Source organism: Anomaloglossus baeobatrachus, chromosome 6 (genome assembly GCF_048569485.1).
Source record: "Anomaloglossus baeobatrachus isolate aAnoBae1 chromosome 6, aAnoBae1.hap1, whole genome shotgun sequence".
NCBI lineage: Eukaryota > Metazoa > Chordata > Amphibia > Anura > Aromobatidae > Anomaloglossus > Anomaloglossus baeobatrachus.
Genome location: NC_134358.1, coordinates 48,612,961 through 48,630,425, shown reverse-complemented (window position 1 = coordinate 48,630,425; position 17,465 = coordinate 48,612,961). Strand labels below are relative to the sequence as shown.

At 41.6% G+C, this 17,465-nt stretch overlaps 1 protein-coding gene across 1 annotated transcript in view; it reads right to left on the bottom strand.

Moving 5' to 3' along the window:
• SNTB1 (syntrophin beta 1) overlaps positions 1-17,465 on the bottom strand; it is a 230,715-nt gene that overhangs the window by 52,368 nt on the left and 160,882 nt on the right. Inside the window, exon 3 of the mRNA XM_075352904.1 lies at positions 14,866-15,073. Within this exon, the coding sequence (XP_075209019.1) occupies positions 14,866-15,073 (208 nt within the window). The remainder of the gene's footprint in view (positions 1-14,865; positions 15,074-17,465) is intronic.

Here is a 17,465-nt window from a genome sequence, read left to right as displayed (position 1 = left end):
GGAGCAGTATTATAGTAGTTATATTCTTGTACATAGGAGCAGTATTATAGTAGTTATATTCTTGTACATAGTAGTTATATTCTTGTACATAGGAGCAGTATTATAGTAGTTGTATTCTTGTACATAGGAGCAGTATTATAGTAGTTGTATTCTTGTACATAGGGGGCTGTATTATAGTAGTTATATTCTTGTACATAGGGGCAGTATTATAGTAGTTATATTCTTGTACATATGGGCAGTATTATAGTAGTTATATTCCTGTACATAGGGGGCAGTATTATAGTAGTTATGTTCTTGTACATAGGGGGCAGTATTATAGTAGTTATATTCTTGTACATAGGAGCAGTATTATAGTAGATATATTCTTGTACATAGGGAGCAGTATTATAGTAGTTATATTCTTGTACATAGGGGCAATATTATAGTAGTTATATTCTTGTACATAGGGGGCAGTATTATAGTAGTTATATTCTTGTACATAGGGCGCAGTATTATAGTAGTTATATTCTTGTACATAGGGGCAGTATTATAGTAGTTATATTCTTGTACATAGGGGACAGTATTATAGTAGTTATATTCTTGTATATAGGGGGCAGTATTATAGTAGTTATATTCTTGTACATAGGGGCAGTATTATAGTAGTTATATTCTTGTACATAGGGGCAGTATTATAGTAGTTATAGTCTTGTACATAGGGGCAGTATTATAGTAGTTATATTCTTGTACATAGGGGCAGTATTATAGTAGTTATATTCTTGTACATAGGTGCAGTATTATAGTAGTTATATTCTTGTACATAGGGCCAGTATTATAGTAGTTATATTCTTGTATATAGGGGGCAGTATTATAGTAGTTATATTCTTGTACATAGGGGCAATATTATAGTAGTTATATTCTTGTACATAGGGGGCAGTATTATAGTAGTTATATTCTTGTACATAGGGGCAGTATTATAGTAGTTATATTCTTGTACATAGGAGCAGTATTATAGTAGTTATATTCTTGTACATAGGGGACAGTATTATAGTAGTTATATTCTTGTATATAGGGGGCAGTATTATAGTAGTTATATTCTTGTACATAGGGGCAGTATTATAGTAGTTATATTCTTGTACATAGGGGCAGTATTATAGTAGTTATATTCTTGTATATAGGGGGCAGTATTATAGTAGTTATATTCTTGTATATAGGGGGCAGTATTATAGTAGTTATATTCTTGTACATAGGGGCAGTATTATAGTAGTTATATTCTTGTACATAGGGGCAGTATTATAGTAGTTATAGTCTTCTTCATAGACCCTGACAACATTATACTTACAATAATAAGGTTTGGTATTCTCTAGCTTCTTTGTGCTATGTATAGCATATTAGCATATTCTGTGTATCATTTCCTTAGCTCTTGTGTTCCGGTTATATACTCGGTTACCTCCTCATACAGAGATACATGTCGCTATACAGTGTGTGCTCCGTCCCTGCTCAGCATATACATGTCATCTATATCCAGACGATATTTCCCTATTGGTAAATCCTTCCTGTTTAGTCTGGGATCTGCAGGACGCTCGGTGGGGAGTCAGGTAATATTTAGCACGATGAGGTAAGGAGATTGTCCTCGTCATCCTGTTGTTCCACTGATCAGAGCAAAGACTCAAACAAATAAACTAACCATTCTGGAAACGTAGGGACCCATTTTCTTTCCCAGGCCGGGAGCTTTTCCGTGGATCACTCACACATAAGAGTCCACATTTCTACCACGGTGCATTTTCATAACGGGTATGTCCATTTTAACATAGTCAATAGATAGAAGTAACCTACTTAAATATTTTAGTAACTTATTACTTGTATCTTTATAGAACTCCAGAGCTGCATTCATAATTCTGCTTTTGCAGCTCATTGCAACCCAAAAAGGAAGCCTTGATTGGGTTTATTATTATATACGGATGTCAGCAATAGACACTTTTTTTTGGAGTTTCAGGGGCAGGAACTTAGTGGATATCAATGGCAGAGCCTTTTTGAAGGCATTAGTGTCACAGGTGTGCCAAAGCCTGATGTGATCTCAAGTCGATCTTGGATCAGAAGGTCACAGCATGTTGTTGATCACAGAACCACTTTAATGCCCAATTGTCGTGTACCATGATTTGGAGCGTATTTTATTCCATGCGGTACTGAAGGGGTTAAGGTTCACATCTATCCTGCAGTGATCTAACTGGTACCTGTAAACTCAGCTACCGCCATTCCCTTTTGCTATAAGTATTCATTCCTCACTCCTTCCTATTTTGGCTATAGCGCATACCTATGCTGTCCACTTGAAAGGAGACAGTCTCTGGAGAAAGCTGTGGTAGCTTCAATTGCAGCTGAGAAGTTTTTGCTGAAGTGTTATTTGTTGTGTCTTTTCCCACCTATTTGTCTTTCCTACCTCGTATTGTCTTATTGCAGTGGCGGCCTTCACTAATGAGAGTAAGTTCAGGGCTACCGAGGACCTATTTACATGATGGGCTCACGGGGGAAAGGAATGGGTCTTTTCCCCCCGTGCGACGATCAAGTTACTAGGCCCCCAGTTTGTCTTACCCTACTAGTGTTGTCTTGATGATCGTAGATCTGCTTTAGTGCCCTCTCGTCTTTTACCCTGAATTGGAGCGTATTTAATTCCATATAGCACTGAAGGGGTTAAGGTTAATTTCTATCCTGCAGTGATCTAATAGGTAGTGGTAACCTCAGCTGCAGCCACTCCCTTCTGCTATAAGCATGCGCTCCTCACTCCTCCCTTTTCAGGCTATAGCTCATACCTATGCTGTCCACTTGAATGGAGCTTGTCTCCAGAGAAAGCTGTGGTGGCTTCCATTGCAGATGAGAAGTTTCTGCTGCAGTGTAATTTGATGTGTCTTCTCCCACCTGTTTGTATTTTCTACATCGTGTTGTCTTATTGCAAAGGCGGCCTTCAATAATCACGGTGAGTTCAAGGCCAACGAGAGCCTAGTCACGTGATGGGCGCATGGGAGGAAGAAACGGGTTCTTCTCCCCGTGCGCCGATCAAGTGACTAGGCCCCCAGTTTGTCTTCCCTTCCTAGTGTTGTGTTTTTTAGTGGTGAGACTATTTTCTCGCTGGCCTTCACTAGTCAGGGTGAGTTCAGGGCCAGCAAGGGCCTAGTCACGTGATCGGCAAATGGGGGATGGACCCGTCTAGGGACCTTAGGGAGTGCAGGGATCAGCCTCAGGTAAGTGTTAGGAGGTGACCCCCTCTCCCCAGCGCCAGGGACCTTCCTTGAGAGATAGAAAAACCCTTTTAATGAGGCGTCCAGGCGGCTGGAAAAAGTCTGGAAACTTTTGTGACACATTCTAAGAAAGTGACACACCTTGGGGGCATTTATTAAAAAAAAAAAAATTATATATATCTCTTTTTATATATATATATATTCTTTTATTTGTATACATATATATTTTTTTAATTTATGTATATATATATATATATATATATATATACTGTATGTATTATATATTATATTACGTATACATTTATATGTGCATATACTGTTTATATTATATATATTTTTATATATATATATATATATATATAAATATATGTATATATATATATATTATTCACACACTGTACATATTACATATATACTTTTATATATATATAGAGAGAGAGAGAGAGAGGAGAGAGAGAGAGAGAGAGATATTATATATATATATATATATATAGATATACTGTATACATATACTGTATATATATATATATATATATATAAATAAATATATTTTTCTTGTTTTTTCCTTTTATTTGTATACATATGTATTTTTTTAAATTTATGTGTATATATATATATATATATATACATATATACTGTATATATTATATATATATATATATATATGTATATATATATTTTTTATATACAGGAAAAAAAACCAAGCAAAACGCTCAAAAAGCAGTTCAGAAATTACACCTTTTTTTTTACATGAACATTAATATAGTCAGAGCGATGTTTTGCAAACTATTCCCCGACTATTTGTAGAGACGACAAGGGCATCAATTATAGAACTGAGCGGTATTTACTAAACACATGGGCCAATAATCACAAAGGTCGGATTGTCTTAATAAGGCAGAAATTAATGGTTTGGATGTGTAAAAGGTGTGCAAAGATAGATGGATACATACTTAGCTTGCAGAGCTATTTAGCCAAATTAATAAATTAATTAAAAAATGACGTGGGCTCCCCCCTATTTTTGATAACTAGCCAAAGTAAAGCAGACAGCTGGGGGCTGATATAATCCGGTTGGGAAGGGCCATGGTTACTGGGTCCTTCCTAATCTAAAAATAGCAGCCACCCCAGAATTGGCGTATCCTTTAAATGCGCCAGTTCTGCCGCTGCCTGGCTCTTCCTGATTGCCCTGGTAAGATGCTATCGGGTTAATAGGTTAATGGGGTTGATATCAGCTGTGAATTGAAACCTGACATCAAGCCTAGGAGTTATTAATAGAGAGGTGTCTATCAGACACCCACATTAGTAACCCAGTAAGTATAAAATTTTAAAAAATACACAAAATACCTTTTATTTAAACAAAAACACTCCTCGACCTAATCCAGGGCTTCCCACAACGTTCCTCGATTACCTGAATCAAAGTCTATGAAGCCTCAGAACGAGGCTTAGAACAAGGCTCTTAGGCTGTGAGCAGCAGCCAGTCTCGACACATGCTGCATGCTGCTGACTCTGGGACTGTGATAAGCGGTAATGTCAGGAACGTCATTGCTTTTTATAGTCAACAGAATGCGGGGACTGGTTGCTGCTCAAAGCCTATGGAGCCTTGTTCTGAGCCTCATTCTGAGGCTTCATAGACTTTGATTCAGGAACGTCATGGGAACCCCCAGATAATGTCAGATGTAGGAACTTTACTTTCTAATAAATTGGTGAATGAGGGACTGTCTCTTGTTTTCATTTCTTTACCTCTCTCTTTTTATGTCTTTCAGGTTTCTATTTGTGTACTACATCAAATTACATGGACTACTTCGGACCTGTGTGGGGTTTATTTTAAATAAATTAGTGAACTTGGGAGTGAGTTGGGAAGTGTTTTTTTTTATAAATATAAAAATAATGTATTTTTTGTGTTTTTTAATCTTTACTGATTTAGTAATGGAGGTGTCTGATAGAATCCTCTCCATTACTAACCCCTGTGCTTGATGCCAGTGACATCAACTCAAAATACCACTCCCAAATTGCTATTGCACCATGGCAATCGAGAAGAGCTGAGGCAAAGCGACAGAATTGGAGCATCTAATATGATGCACTTCTCTGGGGTGGCTGAGGGCTGCTATTTTTATACTGGGAAGAGCCCAATAACCATGGACCCTCCAAGCCTGGTAATATCAGCCCCCAGCTGTTTCCTTTACCTCCACTATTTCTAATTTTTTACATTATTGCTTATTGCCTAGTTTTACTGGCTGCCCAGCAAGCTCTGAGGTGTTTGATTTCCAAGGCAAAAAGCATGAGCTTACAAGGTGTTTGTGAAACCATTTACTAGCGCATTTATCAAGCTGCCTGGATCTGCTTTCACGCACAACTGTGCCTCTGGGCTGAACTGTCAATCTTTAGGAGCGCAGCACCCCCCTGGCAAGTAGGACATCAGGAGACAGAGGAGCGGTATTCTCCTATTCTCCCTAACATAGAAGTTTAGACTTCTACATTAACTAAAGAGGCAAGGCATTGCTTGCAACATTGGTAGGAGCAGTGGCATAACTAGAGTCCGATGGGCCCCAGTGAAAAGTTTGATCCACGTCTCCAATCTTGGCCATTGTAGCATTCAATATTCTATAAAGACATACGAGTTGCCCCCCCCTGCATTCTCTTCATGCAATAATGTCCCCCCATGCTGGGCCACTTGCTGGTTAATACGTCCCCCATCCTGGTGTATGACCCCATCATGGCAAAATGCTGGTATATGTGTCCCCATCTTGGTATATATGTCCCCATTATGACCCCATCCTGTTATATATGGCCCAATCATGTCCCTATCCTGGTATATATGGCCACATCATGTCTCCATCCTGGTATATAGCCCCATCCTAGTGTATGTCCCCATCCTATCCACATCCTGGTATATAGCCCCATCCTGATATATGTACCCACCCTGGCCGCATCCTAGTGTCTAGCCCCATCCTGGTATATGTCCCAATCATGTCCACATCCTGGTATATAGCCCCATCCTGGTATATGTCCGCATCCTGGTAATTATGATCCACCAGTATGCTGTTATCAGTAAAAAAACAAACAAAATGATTATACTCACCTTCCTGCTGCTCCACTGATGTCCTTCTCCGACGCTGGCATGCAAGCGACGCAGCGCATAACATCATTGTCATGCGCGCCCACTTACAGTGCTGTCAGCTGTGTCAGAATATTCACTGCTCCCAATGCCCAGGATTATGCATGTGGGGAGCAGTGAATATTCACAGCATCAATTGGCGGCCGGCACATCGCAGTGCAGGGACCTGACATGTATTATTATGGAGACTGATTTTTTGGGACATGGTCAGTTTGTGGAGGCTAATATGCCTCCAGGGAGGAACCTCTGAGAGAGAGGTGGTGTGTACTGATTGGGGTCAGTGAGTGGAGGGGGAGATACCTCCACTGGGATACCTCTGAGGAAAAGGGGTAACCAAACCTGAGCAAGCGAACCTGGAAGAGGCTGTATGTTATGTTCCCAGAATGTAAAATAAACATTTTAAATGAAAGTCTTCCTCCTGTTACCTCTAAAGGCCCCGTCACACTAAGCAACATCGCTAGCAACATCGCTGCTAACGAACAACTTTTGTGACGTTGCTAGCGATGTTGCTGTGTGTGACATCCAGCAACAACCTGGCCCCTGCTGTGAGGTCGTTGGTTGTTGCTGAATGTCCTGGACCATTTTTTAGTTGTTATAAACATCAGAAAAGAGCAAAGTCCTGCACTTACACATGCACTCATACCGCACCATAGGCTCATTCCTCACTGGGATAACACGATCCAGCTGTCAGGTCAGGAAACCGGTTCAGTGCGCAGGTCGGCACAGGAACAGTCAGTCCCAATAATACTAAAGAAGAAGAATACGACCGCACCAACTGTGATTTTTCATCCGGTGAATCTTTATTCCATTTTAACGGTGTGCGATGCAGGCGGAGGAGACCTGGATGCAGCCCCTCGCTGCGGACGACGGCCGTTTCGCCTCTGAATGGGCTTCTACGGGTCCATCATTTTTTAGTTGTTGCTCTCCCGCTGTGAAGCACAGATCGCTGTGTGTGACAGCGAGACAGCAACAACTAAATGTGCAGGCAGCAGGAGCCGGCTTCTGCGGACACTGGTAACCACGGTAAACATCGGGTAACCAAGAAGCCCTGTCCTTGGTTACCCGATATTTACCTTCGTTACTAGCCTCCGCCGCTCTCACTGTCTGTGCCGGCTCCTGCTCTGTGCACATGTAGCAGAGTACACATCGGGTAATTAACCCCATGTGTACTGTAACTAGGAGAGCAGGGAGCCAGCGCTAAGCGGTGTGCGCTGCTCCCTGCTCTCTGCACGTGTAGCTGCGTGCGCTGGTAACCAAGGTAAATATCGTGTTGGTTACCCGATATTTACCTTAGTTACCAAGCACAGCATCTTCCACGCGGCGCTGCTGGCTGGGGGCTGGTCACTGGTTGCTGGTGAGCTCACCAGCAACTCGTGTAGCCACGCTCCAGCGATCCCTGCCAGGTCAGGTTGCTGGTGGGATCGCTGGAGCGTCGCAGTGTGACATCTCACCAGCAACCTCCTAGCAACTTACCAGCGATCCCTATCAGGTTGGATCGTTGTTGGGATCGCTGGTAAGTTGTTTAGTGTGACTGGGCCTTAAGAAGCAAGCAGAGTAAAAAAAAACCATCACAAGCTGCACATACACCTTAGATCACTGTTGGCTGAGGGCTCGATTGGCTGACTACTCTCTCCAATCTCCCTTGATACATAAACCATCAGTCTTGCTGAACATTCATGAGCATTCAATGGAGAGAAATCGGCGTCAGACACCTCTGGTGGCATCTCCTCTTCCTGAGAACAAAAAGATTGGGCGTTTGGATTGAAATTACGGATTTCGCTAATATCGGATTGTTCAACCGGTTTAAACTTAAGATGTATGAGCTCTTGGAGGGAGTTTGGCTTCAGCAAACTTCCTCCAATCATTGACTTGGCAGACTTAACCTCTACTTTTTTCCAACTTTTTTTTTCTCTACTTTATCATTGCAGGAGAGTATGGCACTTTTAGGAACAGAGTACTTGAGTTTTGGGGGGTGAGTTATCTCTTCAAATTTTGATAAATTTTGCTACAATTTTTTTTTTCTAATTTCTTACTTTTCTACACAATACTGGAGAATCCTATTTAGGTTCCTTATCTCTTGGCCGTGGAGAGATGTTGGAAAGAACATCTGTCACGAGTGTGGCATGGCCTGATGTGATCTTGGGGGGATCTGGGATCAGAAGGTCACAGTTGTCACTGGTTGTGCTGTGTGGAGCATTTTGCATTTGAAAATACTCTGCTATGTGTCTTGTGCACGTGCTTATAGGTTTTCTTTTAGCACTAGGGTTCACGCTGGTTTTGAGAGGTGCCTTCACAGATGCACCTCGTTCCTGAGGATGACTGTTTCTTTACTGGGCTTGTTCTGTCTGAACCTTGCCAGTCGTAATTTCTGTTTGCTCAGTGTGCTCTTGGCTCCTGTCTGGTGTAAGTGTTCTGATCTTGGCTTCTGACCTATGACCTCTTTCTGACCATGTCTCTGTCTGCTCCCTGAACCTTATACATTATCTCCCAGCTTCTGATTTCAGACCTTTTCCTGACCACGTCTCTGTCTGCTCCCTGAACCTTATATGTTACTTCCCGGCTTCTGACCGAAGGACCTCTTCCTGACCACGTCTCTGTCTGCTCCCTGAACCTTATACATTATCTCCCGGCTTTTGATCTCAGACCTCTTCCTGACCACATGTCTGTCTGCTCCCTGAACCTTAAACGTTACCTCCCGGCTTCTGACCTCGGACCTCTTCCTGACCACATCTCTGCTCCCTGAATCCTATATGTTACCTTCTGGCTTATGATCCTGGCTTATCTGACTACCCTTCTATTCATTCTGCTTGTAGTATCTAGCATCACATTAGCTTATTGTGGATCACAGATCTGCTTAAGTGCCTGCTCGTTGTTTACCCTGAGTTGGAGCGTTTTTAATTCCATCCGGTACTTAAAAGGTTAAGGCTAGGTTCGCACACTGCGTCTTTTTGACGCTGCGTTTTTGTGCGTTTTTGGCCGCTAAAAACGCACAAAAACGCACCTGCGGCGAAAAAACGCATAAAAAAACCGCACGCGTTTTTACCGTGATTTGGTGCGTTTTTGGCTGCGTTTTGCTGCGTTTTTCCAATGCATTGCATGGGGGGAAAACGCAGAAAAACGCAGGAAAGAATTGACATGTCCATTTTTGTTTTCAAGCTCAAAAACGCAGCTTAAAAAAACAGTTGTGTGCGGACAGCAAAAATGAAAACTCATAGACTTTGCTGGGGAAGCAAAGTCATGAAGTTTTGAGGCCAAAAACGCACCCGAAAAACGCGCAAAAAGGCCGCGAAAAACGCACTGTGCGCACATAGCCTTAGGTTCATGTCTATCCTGCAGTGATCTATCAGGTAGTTGTAACCTCAACTGCAGCCACTCCCTTCTGCTAGAAATATCCTCTCCTCACTCCTCCTTCTGCCGGCTATAGCTCATACCTATGCTGTCCATGTTGAAGGATCTCGTCACTGCATAGCTGTGGTGTTATTTCTAGTGCAGCTGAGACGTTTTCTGCTTTTTGTTGTGTCTTTCCCCACCAGTTTGTCTTACCTTCCTAGTGTTGTCTTGTTTCAGTGGCAAGACTAGAGTCTGGCTGAGTTTAGGCCCAGAAAGGCGAACGGGGAAAGGACACATCTAGAGACATTAGTGGGTGCAGGGATCAGCCTCAGGTGAGTGTTTAGAGGTGACCTTGCTCCCTTCTCCCTAGCATTTCTTTGTTTTGTTTGCATGGTGTACCCTTTATGTCGCGTCCTCCCTTCCCCGGAGTGACAACATGCCTCACTCTTGAAGTCCAGTCCTGATTATAATGAGCACTGTGTAATGCTCAGTTTCTCCTGCGGAGGCGCTGCAGGGAACGTGACCTCTTATTTTTAGGTTCCCTCTCAGACTGATCCGCTCATTATCAAGGAACCCTTCTTATAAGAATATACCTAATTATTTTCCTCCCAAGCTTTCTCCCATTCACACGTTTTGTGCCGTTCTGACTGTCGTGACTTCGATTCGAGAACGCAAATAGACGTGTTGCGATCAGTGACCTTTTCTAGGAAAAGACACATAATGGTCACCTTTCAGTAGGTGGCAGAAAAAAATGATTCTGCCTTAATTATACGCGATGGCTTAAAAGGCAAATGCTACGACGACTGGAAAATAAAATGTCGCTTGTTCAGCGCAAAAGAGTGGAAAGAGTTTTGACCGGGAATTCCACCGGCGCAGATCTGGCAAAAGACGTACGCTGTAACTTATCACCAATATCTGCCTTCACCCATTACATTCTAAACAGCTTTTTGGTAAAATAATGAGGCTGGGGCAAAAAAATCGAAATAAAAAATAAATAAAAAAAATTCCAATATTTTTTGCACAAAAATGCGGTTTTCTTTACAATAAAACATTGGCATATAGGAAGAAATCAACTCCCCGAAATATCCAGCCGCCAACAGTCCCACGATTAGTGGGACTGTCCCATAAATCTGCCCACAAGAGACGTGTTGCTTAAGAAAAAAAAGGCTATATCCTTCCCTTTCGCAAAAAAATAAGTCCTAGTAGGACTTTTTGAGCTTTTTTTGAGTATGTTTAAAATATAAGCCCTAAAAAGATTTGTTGCTTATGAAAAAACCCTTAAAAAAAACAAGTATACCCTGTTATCCCTGAAAATAAGACCTACCCCTAAAATAAGCCATAGTAGGATTTTTGGGGCTTTTTTGAGTACGTTTAAAATATAAGCCCTAAAAAGATTTGTTGCTTATGAAAAAAACCCTAAAAAAATGAGTATACCCTGTCTTCCCTGAAAATAAGACCTATACCATAAAATAAGCCCTAGAAGGATTTTTGGGGCATTTCTGAGTAAGCGTAAAATATAAGACTTAAAAAGATGTGTTGCTTATGGAAAAAAAAACCTTTTACCCTTTTTCCCCTAAAATAAGACCTACCCCAAAAATAAGCCCTAGTAGGATTTTGGGGGCTTTTTTGAGTATGTTTAAAATATAAGCCCTAAAAAGACGTGTTGCTTATGAAAAAACCCTAAGCAAACGAGTATACCCTGTTTCTCCTGAAAATAAGACCTATCTCAAAAATAAGCCCTAGAAGGATTTTTAGGGCTTTTTTGAGTATGTGTAAAATATAAGCCTTAAAAAGATGTGTTGCTTATGACAAAAACCAAAAATTACCCTTTTTCCCCAAAACTAAGACCGACCCCAAAAATACATCCTAGTAGGATTTTGTTGTTTTTTTTTTCTAGTATATTTAAATATAAGCCCTAAAAAATGTGTTGCTTATGAAAAAGACCCTAAAAAAACAAGTATACCCTGTTTCCCCTGAAAATAAGACCTACCCCTAAAATAGGCCATAGTAGGATTTTTGAGGCTTTTTTTGAGTATGTTTAAAATATACAGTAAGCCCTAAAAAGATTTGTTGCTTATGAAAAAAAACCTAAAAAAATGAGTATACCCTGTCTTCCCTGAAAATAAGACCTATCCCAAAAAAATAAGCTGTAGAAGGATTTTTGGAGCTTTTTTGAATGTGCGTACAATATAAGCCCTAAAAAGCCATTTTACTTATGAGAAAAAAAAAGCAAGAAAACCTATATTATTTCCCCGAAAATAAGACCTACGATGAAAATAAGCCCTAGAAGGATTTTTGAGGCTTTTTTTTGAGTATGCGTAAAATATAAGCCTTAAAAAGATGTGTTGCTTATAAAAAAAAAACAAAAAAAAACAACAAACTATTACCCTGTTTCCCCTAAAATAAAACCTAGCCCAAAAATAAGCCATAGTAGGATTTGGGGGGCTTTTTTGAGTATGTGTGACGCCCCTGGACTATCAGGTCGTCACAGGGTATTGCACAATCTGCCCTCCCTTGCAGTATCCACCTCCTTCTTGGTTTTGGGTCCCTAACCACATGGTGTTGCCTCCAACAGCAAATCAAATCCTAGATACACCCTGCACCACACCCACCAAACACACCAGTGGATGGCTTGAGTGGAATAGAGTCGCCCACCTGGGGGGGTTGGGGAGGGGAGGTCAGGAGTGTCAAGAGGAGAGAGTTGGGTCTGATAAGTGAAAGTGAGAGGAGGTCAGGAGCAGCGCTCCTGGGAAGCAATCTAGGTGGCTGACGGTGGTCTGGGACTAGAGGAGCTGGACCCCCGGTCGCAGGGGATCGTGGCAAGGGGAACGGATCTGTCAAGGAGGACAGCCGGTGGCCTTGCACCATCACCGGGCTGGGACCAAGACACGACGGGGTACGTGGACCCAAGGTCGGGGAGTAGCTTCAGGCAACCAGAAAATGTACCCGAGGAGAACGGAGGCTTCAAGATCCGCTCCCACCCGCTCTAAAATCGGGGTACTAGCGCAACGAGGGGGATAGGACTTTCCACTCAAAACGGTCCAGAAAATCCCAAGTGAGAACCCTGAGAGCAAGCTCCCACACTTAGCCATAGTGGGGAGCGGGACTCGACAGGTTTCATACTACCGGGACCAACAGAGAAGTAAACTTAGTGCCAGGAGGCAGGTCACGGATCACCAGGCAACACCATCAGGGACGGGACCCGAACTAGCTCCCCTCAGCGGCAGCGGTGTCCAGAACTTTGGTTCATCCAGTTGTCAGTGTCAGCTTAATGGACTGAGTGAGTACGCAAGTGACCCCTTTGCATCCAACTGCACCTCCTAATCACCGAGCCCCGGGGCATTCCCCCTACCCGTGGAGGGTCACAACATCTGGCTGCCCTATTCTATCATCCCTGGGTACTCCCAACTGCAGCGGTGGTACTCCTAATTACCACATACCACGGGTGGCGTCACGAACTCTAATACATCCCCTGTAAATACCCCCCTTCATTTGAGTGGCCGCACGATCCCCGGGTCCGGAGAGCCTCGAGCCACCACAGATCCGGACCAGAGCAGCTCAGCTGCTGGCACGGGGGAGGCACACATGCGTAAAATATAAGCCCTAAGAAGACGTGTTGCTTATGAAAAAACCCTAAGAAAACGAGTATACCCTGTTTCTCCTGAAAATAAGACGTATCCCAAAAATAAGCCCCAGAAGGATTTTTAGGGCTTTTTTGAGTATGCGTAAAATATAAGCCTTAAAGAGCTGTTGCTTATGACAAAAAAAAAAATTACCCTTTTTCCCCAAAAAAATAAGACCGACCCCAAAAATAAGTCCTAGTAGAATTCGGGGGGATTTTTTTGAGTATGCGTAAAATAGAAACCCTAAAAAGATGTGTTGCTTATGAAAAATAAAACAAAAAACAAAGAAGACACTAGTACCCTTTTTCCCTAAAATAAGACCTACCCCAAAAATAAACCCTAGTAGCATTTTTGGGGCTTTTTTGAGTATCCTTAAAATATAAGGTCTAAAAAGACGTGTTGCTTATGAAAAAAAAACAACAAAAATAAGAAAACCTATAGTATTTCCCCAAAAATAAGACCTACGATGAAAATATGCCCTAGTAGGATTTTGGGGGCTTTTTTGAGTATATTTAAATATAAGCCCTAAAAAGATGTGTTGCTTATGGAAAAACAAAAAAAAAAATGATGCCCTGTTTCCTTGAAAACGAGACCTACCAAAATAAGCCCTCGTAAAATTTTGGGGGCTTTTTTTTTAGTAGGTTTACAATATAAGACCTAAAAAGAGGTGTTGCTTATGAAAAAACCCCTAAAAAAAGACTATACCCTGTTTCCCCCAAAAATAAGACCTACCCCAAAAATAAACCCTAGTAGGATTTTTGGGGCTTATTTGACTATGCTAAAAATATAAGCCCTAAAAAGACATGTTGCTTATGAAAAAAAAACAGCTATACTGTTTCCCCCAAAAATAAGACCTAGTAGGATTTTGGGGGCTTTTTGAGTATTCTTAAAATATAAGCCCTACTCCAAAAATAAGTGTATACATGTATATCATGTCTTTGTCTCTGATATATAGATATATATATACCCCAGTGCTTTCTGGTGAAAAAAAAAAGACTGAGAACAAGTCTGTGTGACATGAAGAGGCAGGCTCCTGTATAGCAGAATGGGTCGAAAGCCATGCACCAAATAAGAGTGCCGTTCAGCGCCTTGCACTTGGATGAACTGCAATACAAGTCACAGCCTGTGATAAAAAAAATGGCGCTGTTTCTGGGAAAAGACAAACTCTTTTTTTTCTGACGCTGGAGAATCCCTTTAACTTTTTTTGTTGGGTGACGACCGTTTTAACAAAGGTACAATAGTGATCAGAGAAATGATTATTTGCTATACATTGTACTGCCTCGCAGTTCTGCACAGACTTGTTTTTGTTTCCTAAAAGAAGGAAGCTTAGAGAAATAAATCAGAGGGGCTAGGAGCAAGTCAACATTGCTGCCTTTCTTCAAACAACAGCGCCACACTTGCATCATGGTGGTGTGTGGTATTGCAGCACATCCCCATTCAATAGAGCTGGGTTGTAATACTGGACACAATCCATAGACACTGTTATTGGAAGAAAGCGGACATGTTTTGGGCTGGATTTGTATTTCGTGGCCCGTCCACGAGTTATTGTTGCTGCCAATGATGCCGCGTGTTGTAAAATATAAGCATTTACCTTCTCCGCCAACCAGCCCATGTGTCGGATTTCTTGGCTCCCGGAGATCCCATTTTTTCCCAGCTGATCTTTAACTTCTGTAATCGCCTTTGCAATCTGTTCCACCGCTACTCCGTGGATGGCATTGAACCAGGTCTGTGCTGTTGACGGATCTTTGCTTCTTAACACCACTGTATGCTTGGCATCAGGTGAATGCAGCTCGATCTGTCTGCAAAATAAAAACATCAACATTTTTTTTTTATGTTTTCTTCTTAATCAATCTTCTGATTGTAATGACACTCTGGGATTTCTCCAGCTGTTTTCTAAAACAAGTCGGTGGTGCAAGGAGCAGCAGTATACTGTATAGACCTAAAACAAGTCTGTGTAGTATGGAGAGGCAGTACACGGTATAGACCTAAAACAAGTCTGTGTAGTATAGATAGACAGTATACTGCATAGACCTAAAACAAGTCTGTGTAGTATGGAGAGGCAGTACACTATATAGACCTAAAACAAGTCTGTGCAGTATGGAGAGGCAGTACACTGTACAGACCTAAAACAAATCTGTGTAGTATAGTTAGACAGTATACTGCATAGACCTAAAACAAGTCTGTGTAGTATGGAGAGGAAGCATGCTGCATAGACCTAAAACAAGTCTGTGTAGTATAGATAGGTAGAATGCTGTATAGACCTAAAACAAGTCTGTGTAGTATGAAGAGGCAGTATTCTGTATAGACCTCAAACAAGTCTGTGTAGTATGTAGAGGCAGTATACTGTATAGACCTAAAACAAATCTGTGTACTATAGAGAGGCAGTATACTGTATAGACCTAAAACAAGTCTATGCCACCATTCAGCATCACATACGGCATTGTCTGGGATTCATACTTAAACATTTGAATGTTTTTTTTCCACATTTCTTGTCTGTTTTTTATTCACTGACAAGTAAAATATCGGTATTTCTTTGCACATGAGGCATTTTTACTTCTGTGATTGCTCTTCATACTGGAGGTGAAGACGAGGTCAACACAAGCAAGTAGGGTAAAGAATAGTTGTTCCCGAGGTTACAGTGGGGTGGGGGGAGTGTTTCACAAGTGAGAAGCAAAAGATGACTGAGAAGTAAATGGTGCGGTCAACAGGAGAAGTCATCACGGTGGACTGGGCAGGATGGAGAAGAATAGGAAAGGGAACATCACCAGAGAGGATGGATCGGGTCCTGACAGTGATCTCATGCAGTTTATAGCATGGCGCTACTCCGCTGCTCACCTGTACAGATCTAGTAATCTGGTATGTGAACACATTTTGGTCACTCTATGGCAGTATTATTAGGTACATTGGTCTTTGTATACATGTACCATACTCCTGAATGTGTTTCTGTGTTCCCTTTTATCTTCTGTTTATGGTGTGGCTTACTTCATAGGACTGGTGAGTTGTCACCAATCTACACAAAGGTTACCATTTTCTAAGCCTCACCTCTCTAGATTAGATAGATAGAAACATAATAGATACCTGGATGGATGGATGGATGGATGGATGGATGGATGGATGGATGGATGGCTGGCTGGATGGATAAATTGAATGATGGTAGGATGGAAAGATTAATGAATAGATAGATGGATGGATGGATGGATGGATGGATGGATGGATGGATGGATGGAAAGATGAATGAATAGATGAATGAATGGATGGATGGAAAGATGGATGGATGGATGGATGGATGGATGGATGGATGGATGGAAAGATGAATGAATAGATGAATGAATGGATGGATGGAAAGATGAATGGATGGATGGATGGATGGATGGATGGAAAGATGAATGAATAGATGAATGGATGGATGGATGGATGGATGGATAGATGGATGGATGGATGGAAAGATGAATGAATAGATGAATGAATGGATGGATGGAAAGATGAATGGATGGATGGATGGATGGATGGATGGATGGATGGTAGGATGGATAGATAAATAGAATTATGATAAGTACATAGAAAAAAAAGAAAGATGGAAATATAGATATTGAATAGAAAGGAATTGTTTTTTAATTGATTATATGGAGATTATGCATTCCTTATAGGGGTTGTGCACCTGTGTGGACTTTTTTTGTACTTATTATTATTTTACTCATATAGCCATATTAAAAGGAATCTGTCACCAGGTTTTTGTCACCTAATCTGAGCGCAGCATGATGTAGGGGCAGAGATCCTGATTACAGCGATGTGTCACTTACTGGGCTGATTGCTGTAGTTTTGATAAAATCACTGATTAATCAGCAGGAGATTACCATTACTACTTGGCGGTAGTCCAGCATATTCATCAGCTCTGTATAACTGCTAGATCTGCAGCAGAGAAAACACTGATTTTATCAAAATTAAAGCAAACAGCTCAGTAAGTGACACATTGCTGGAATCAAGATCTCTGATCTGATCTCTATTCTCTCTACATTATGCTGCTCTTAGATGAGGGAGCAAAAACCTGGTGACAGATTCCTCTTAATTTCACAGCACTTTATAGATGGGGCATCACTGTCCCCACTGGGGCTATATACATCCCCTATCCAGATGTCTTTGGAGTGTGGGAGGAAACTGGAGGAAATATACGCAAACACGGGGACCCCAGCG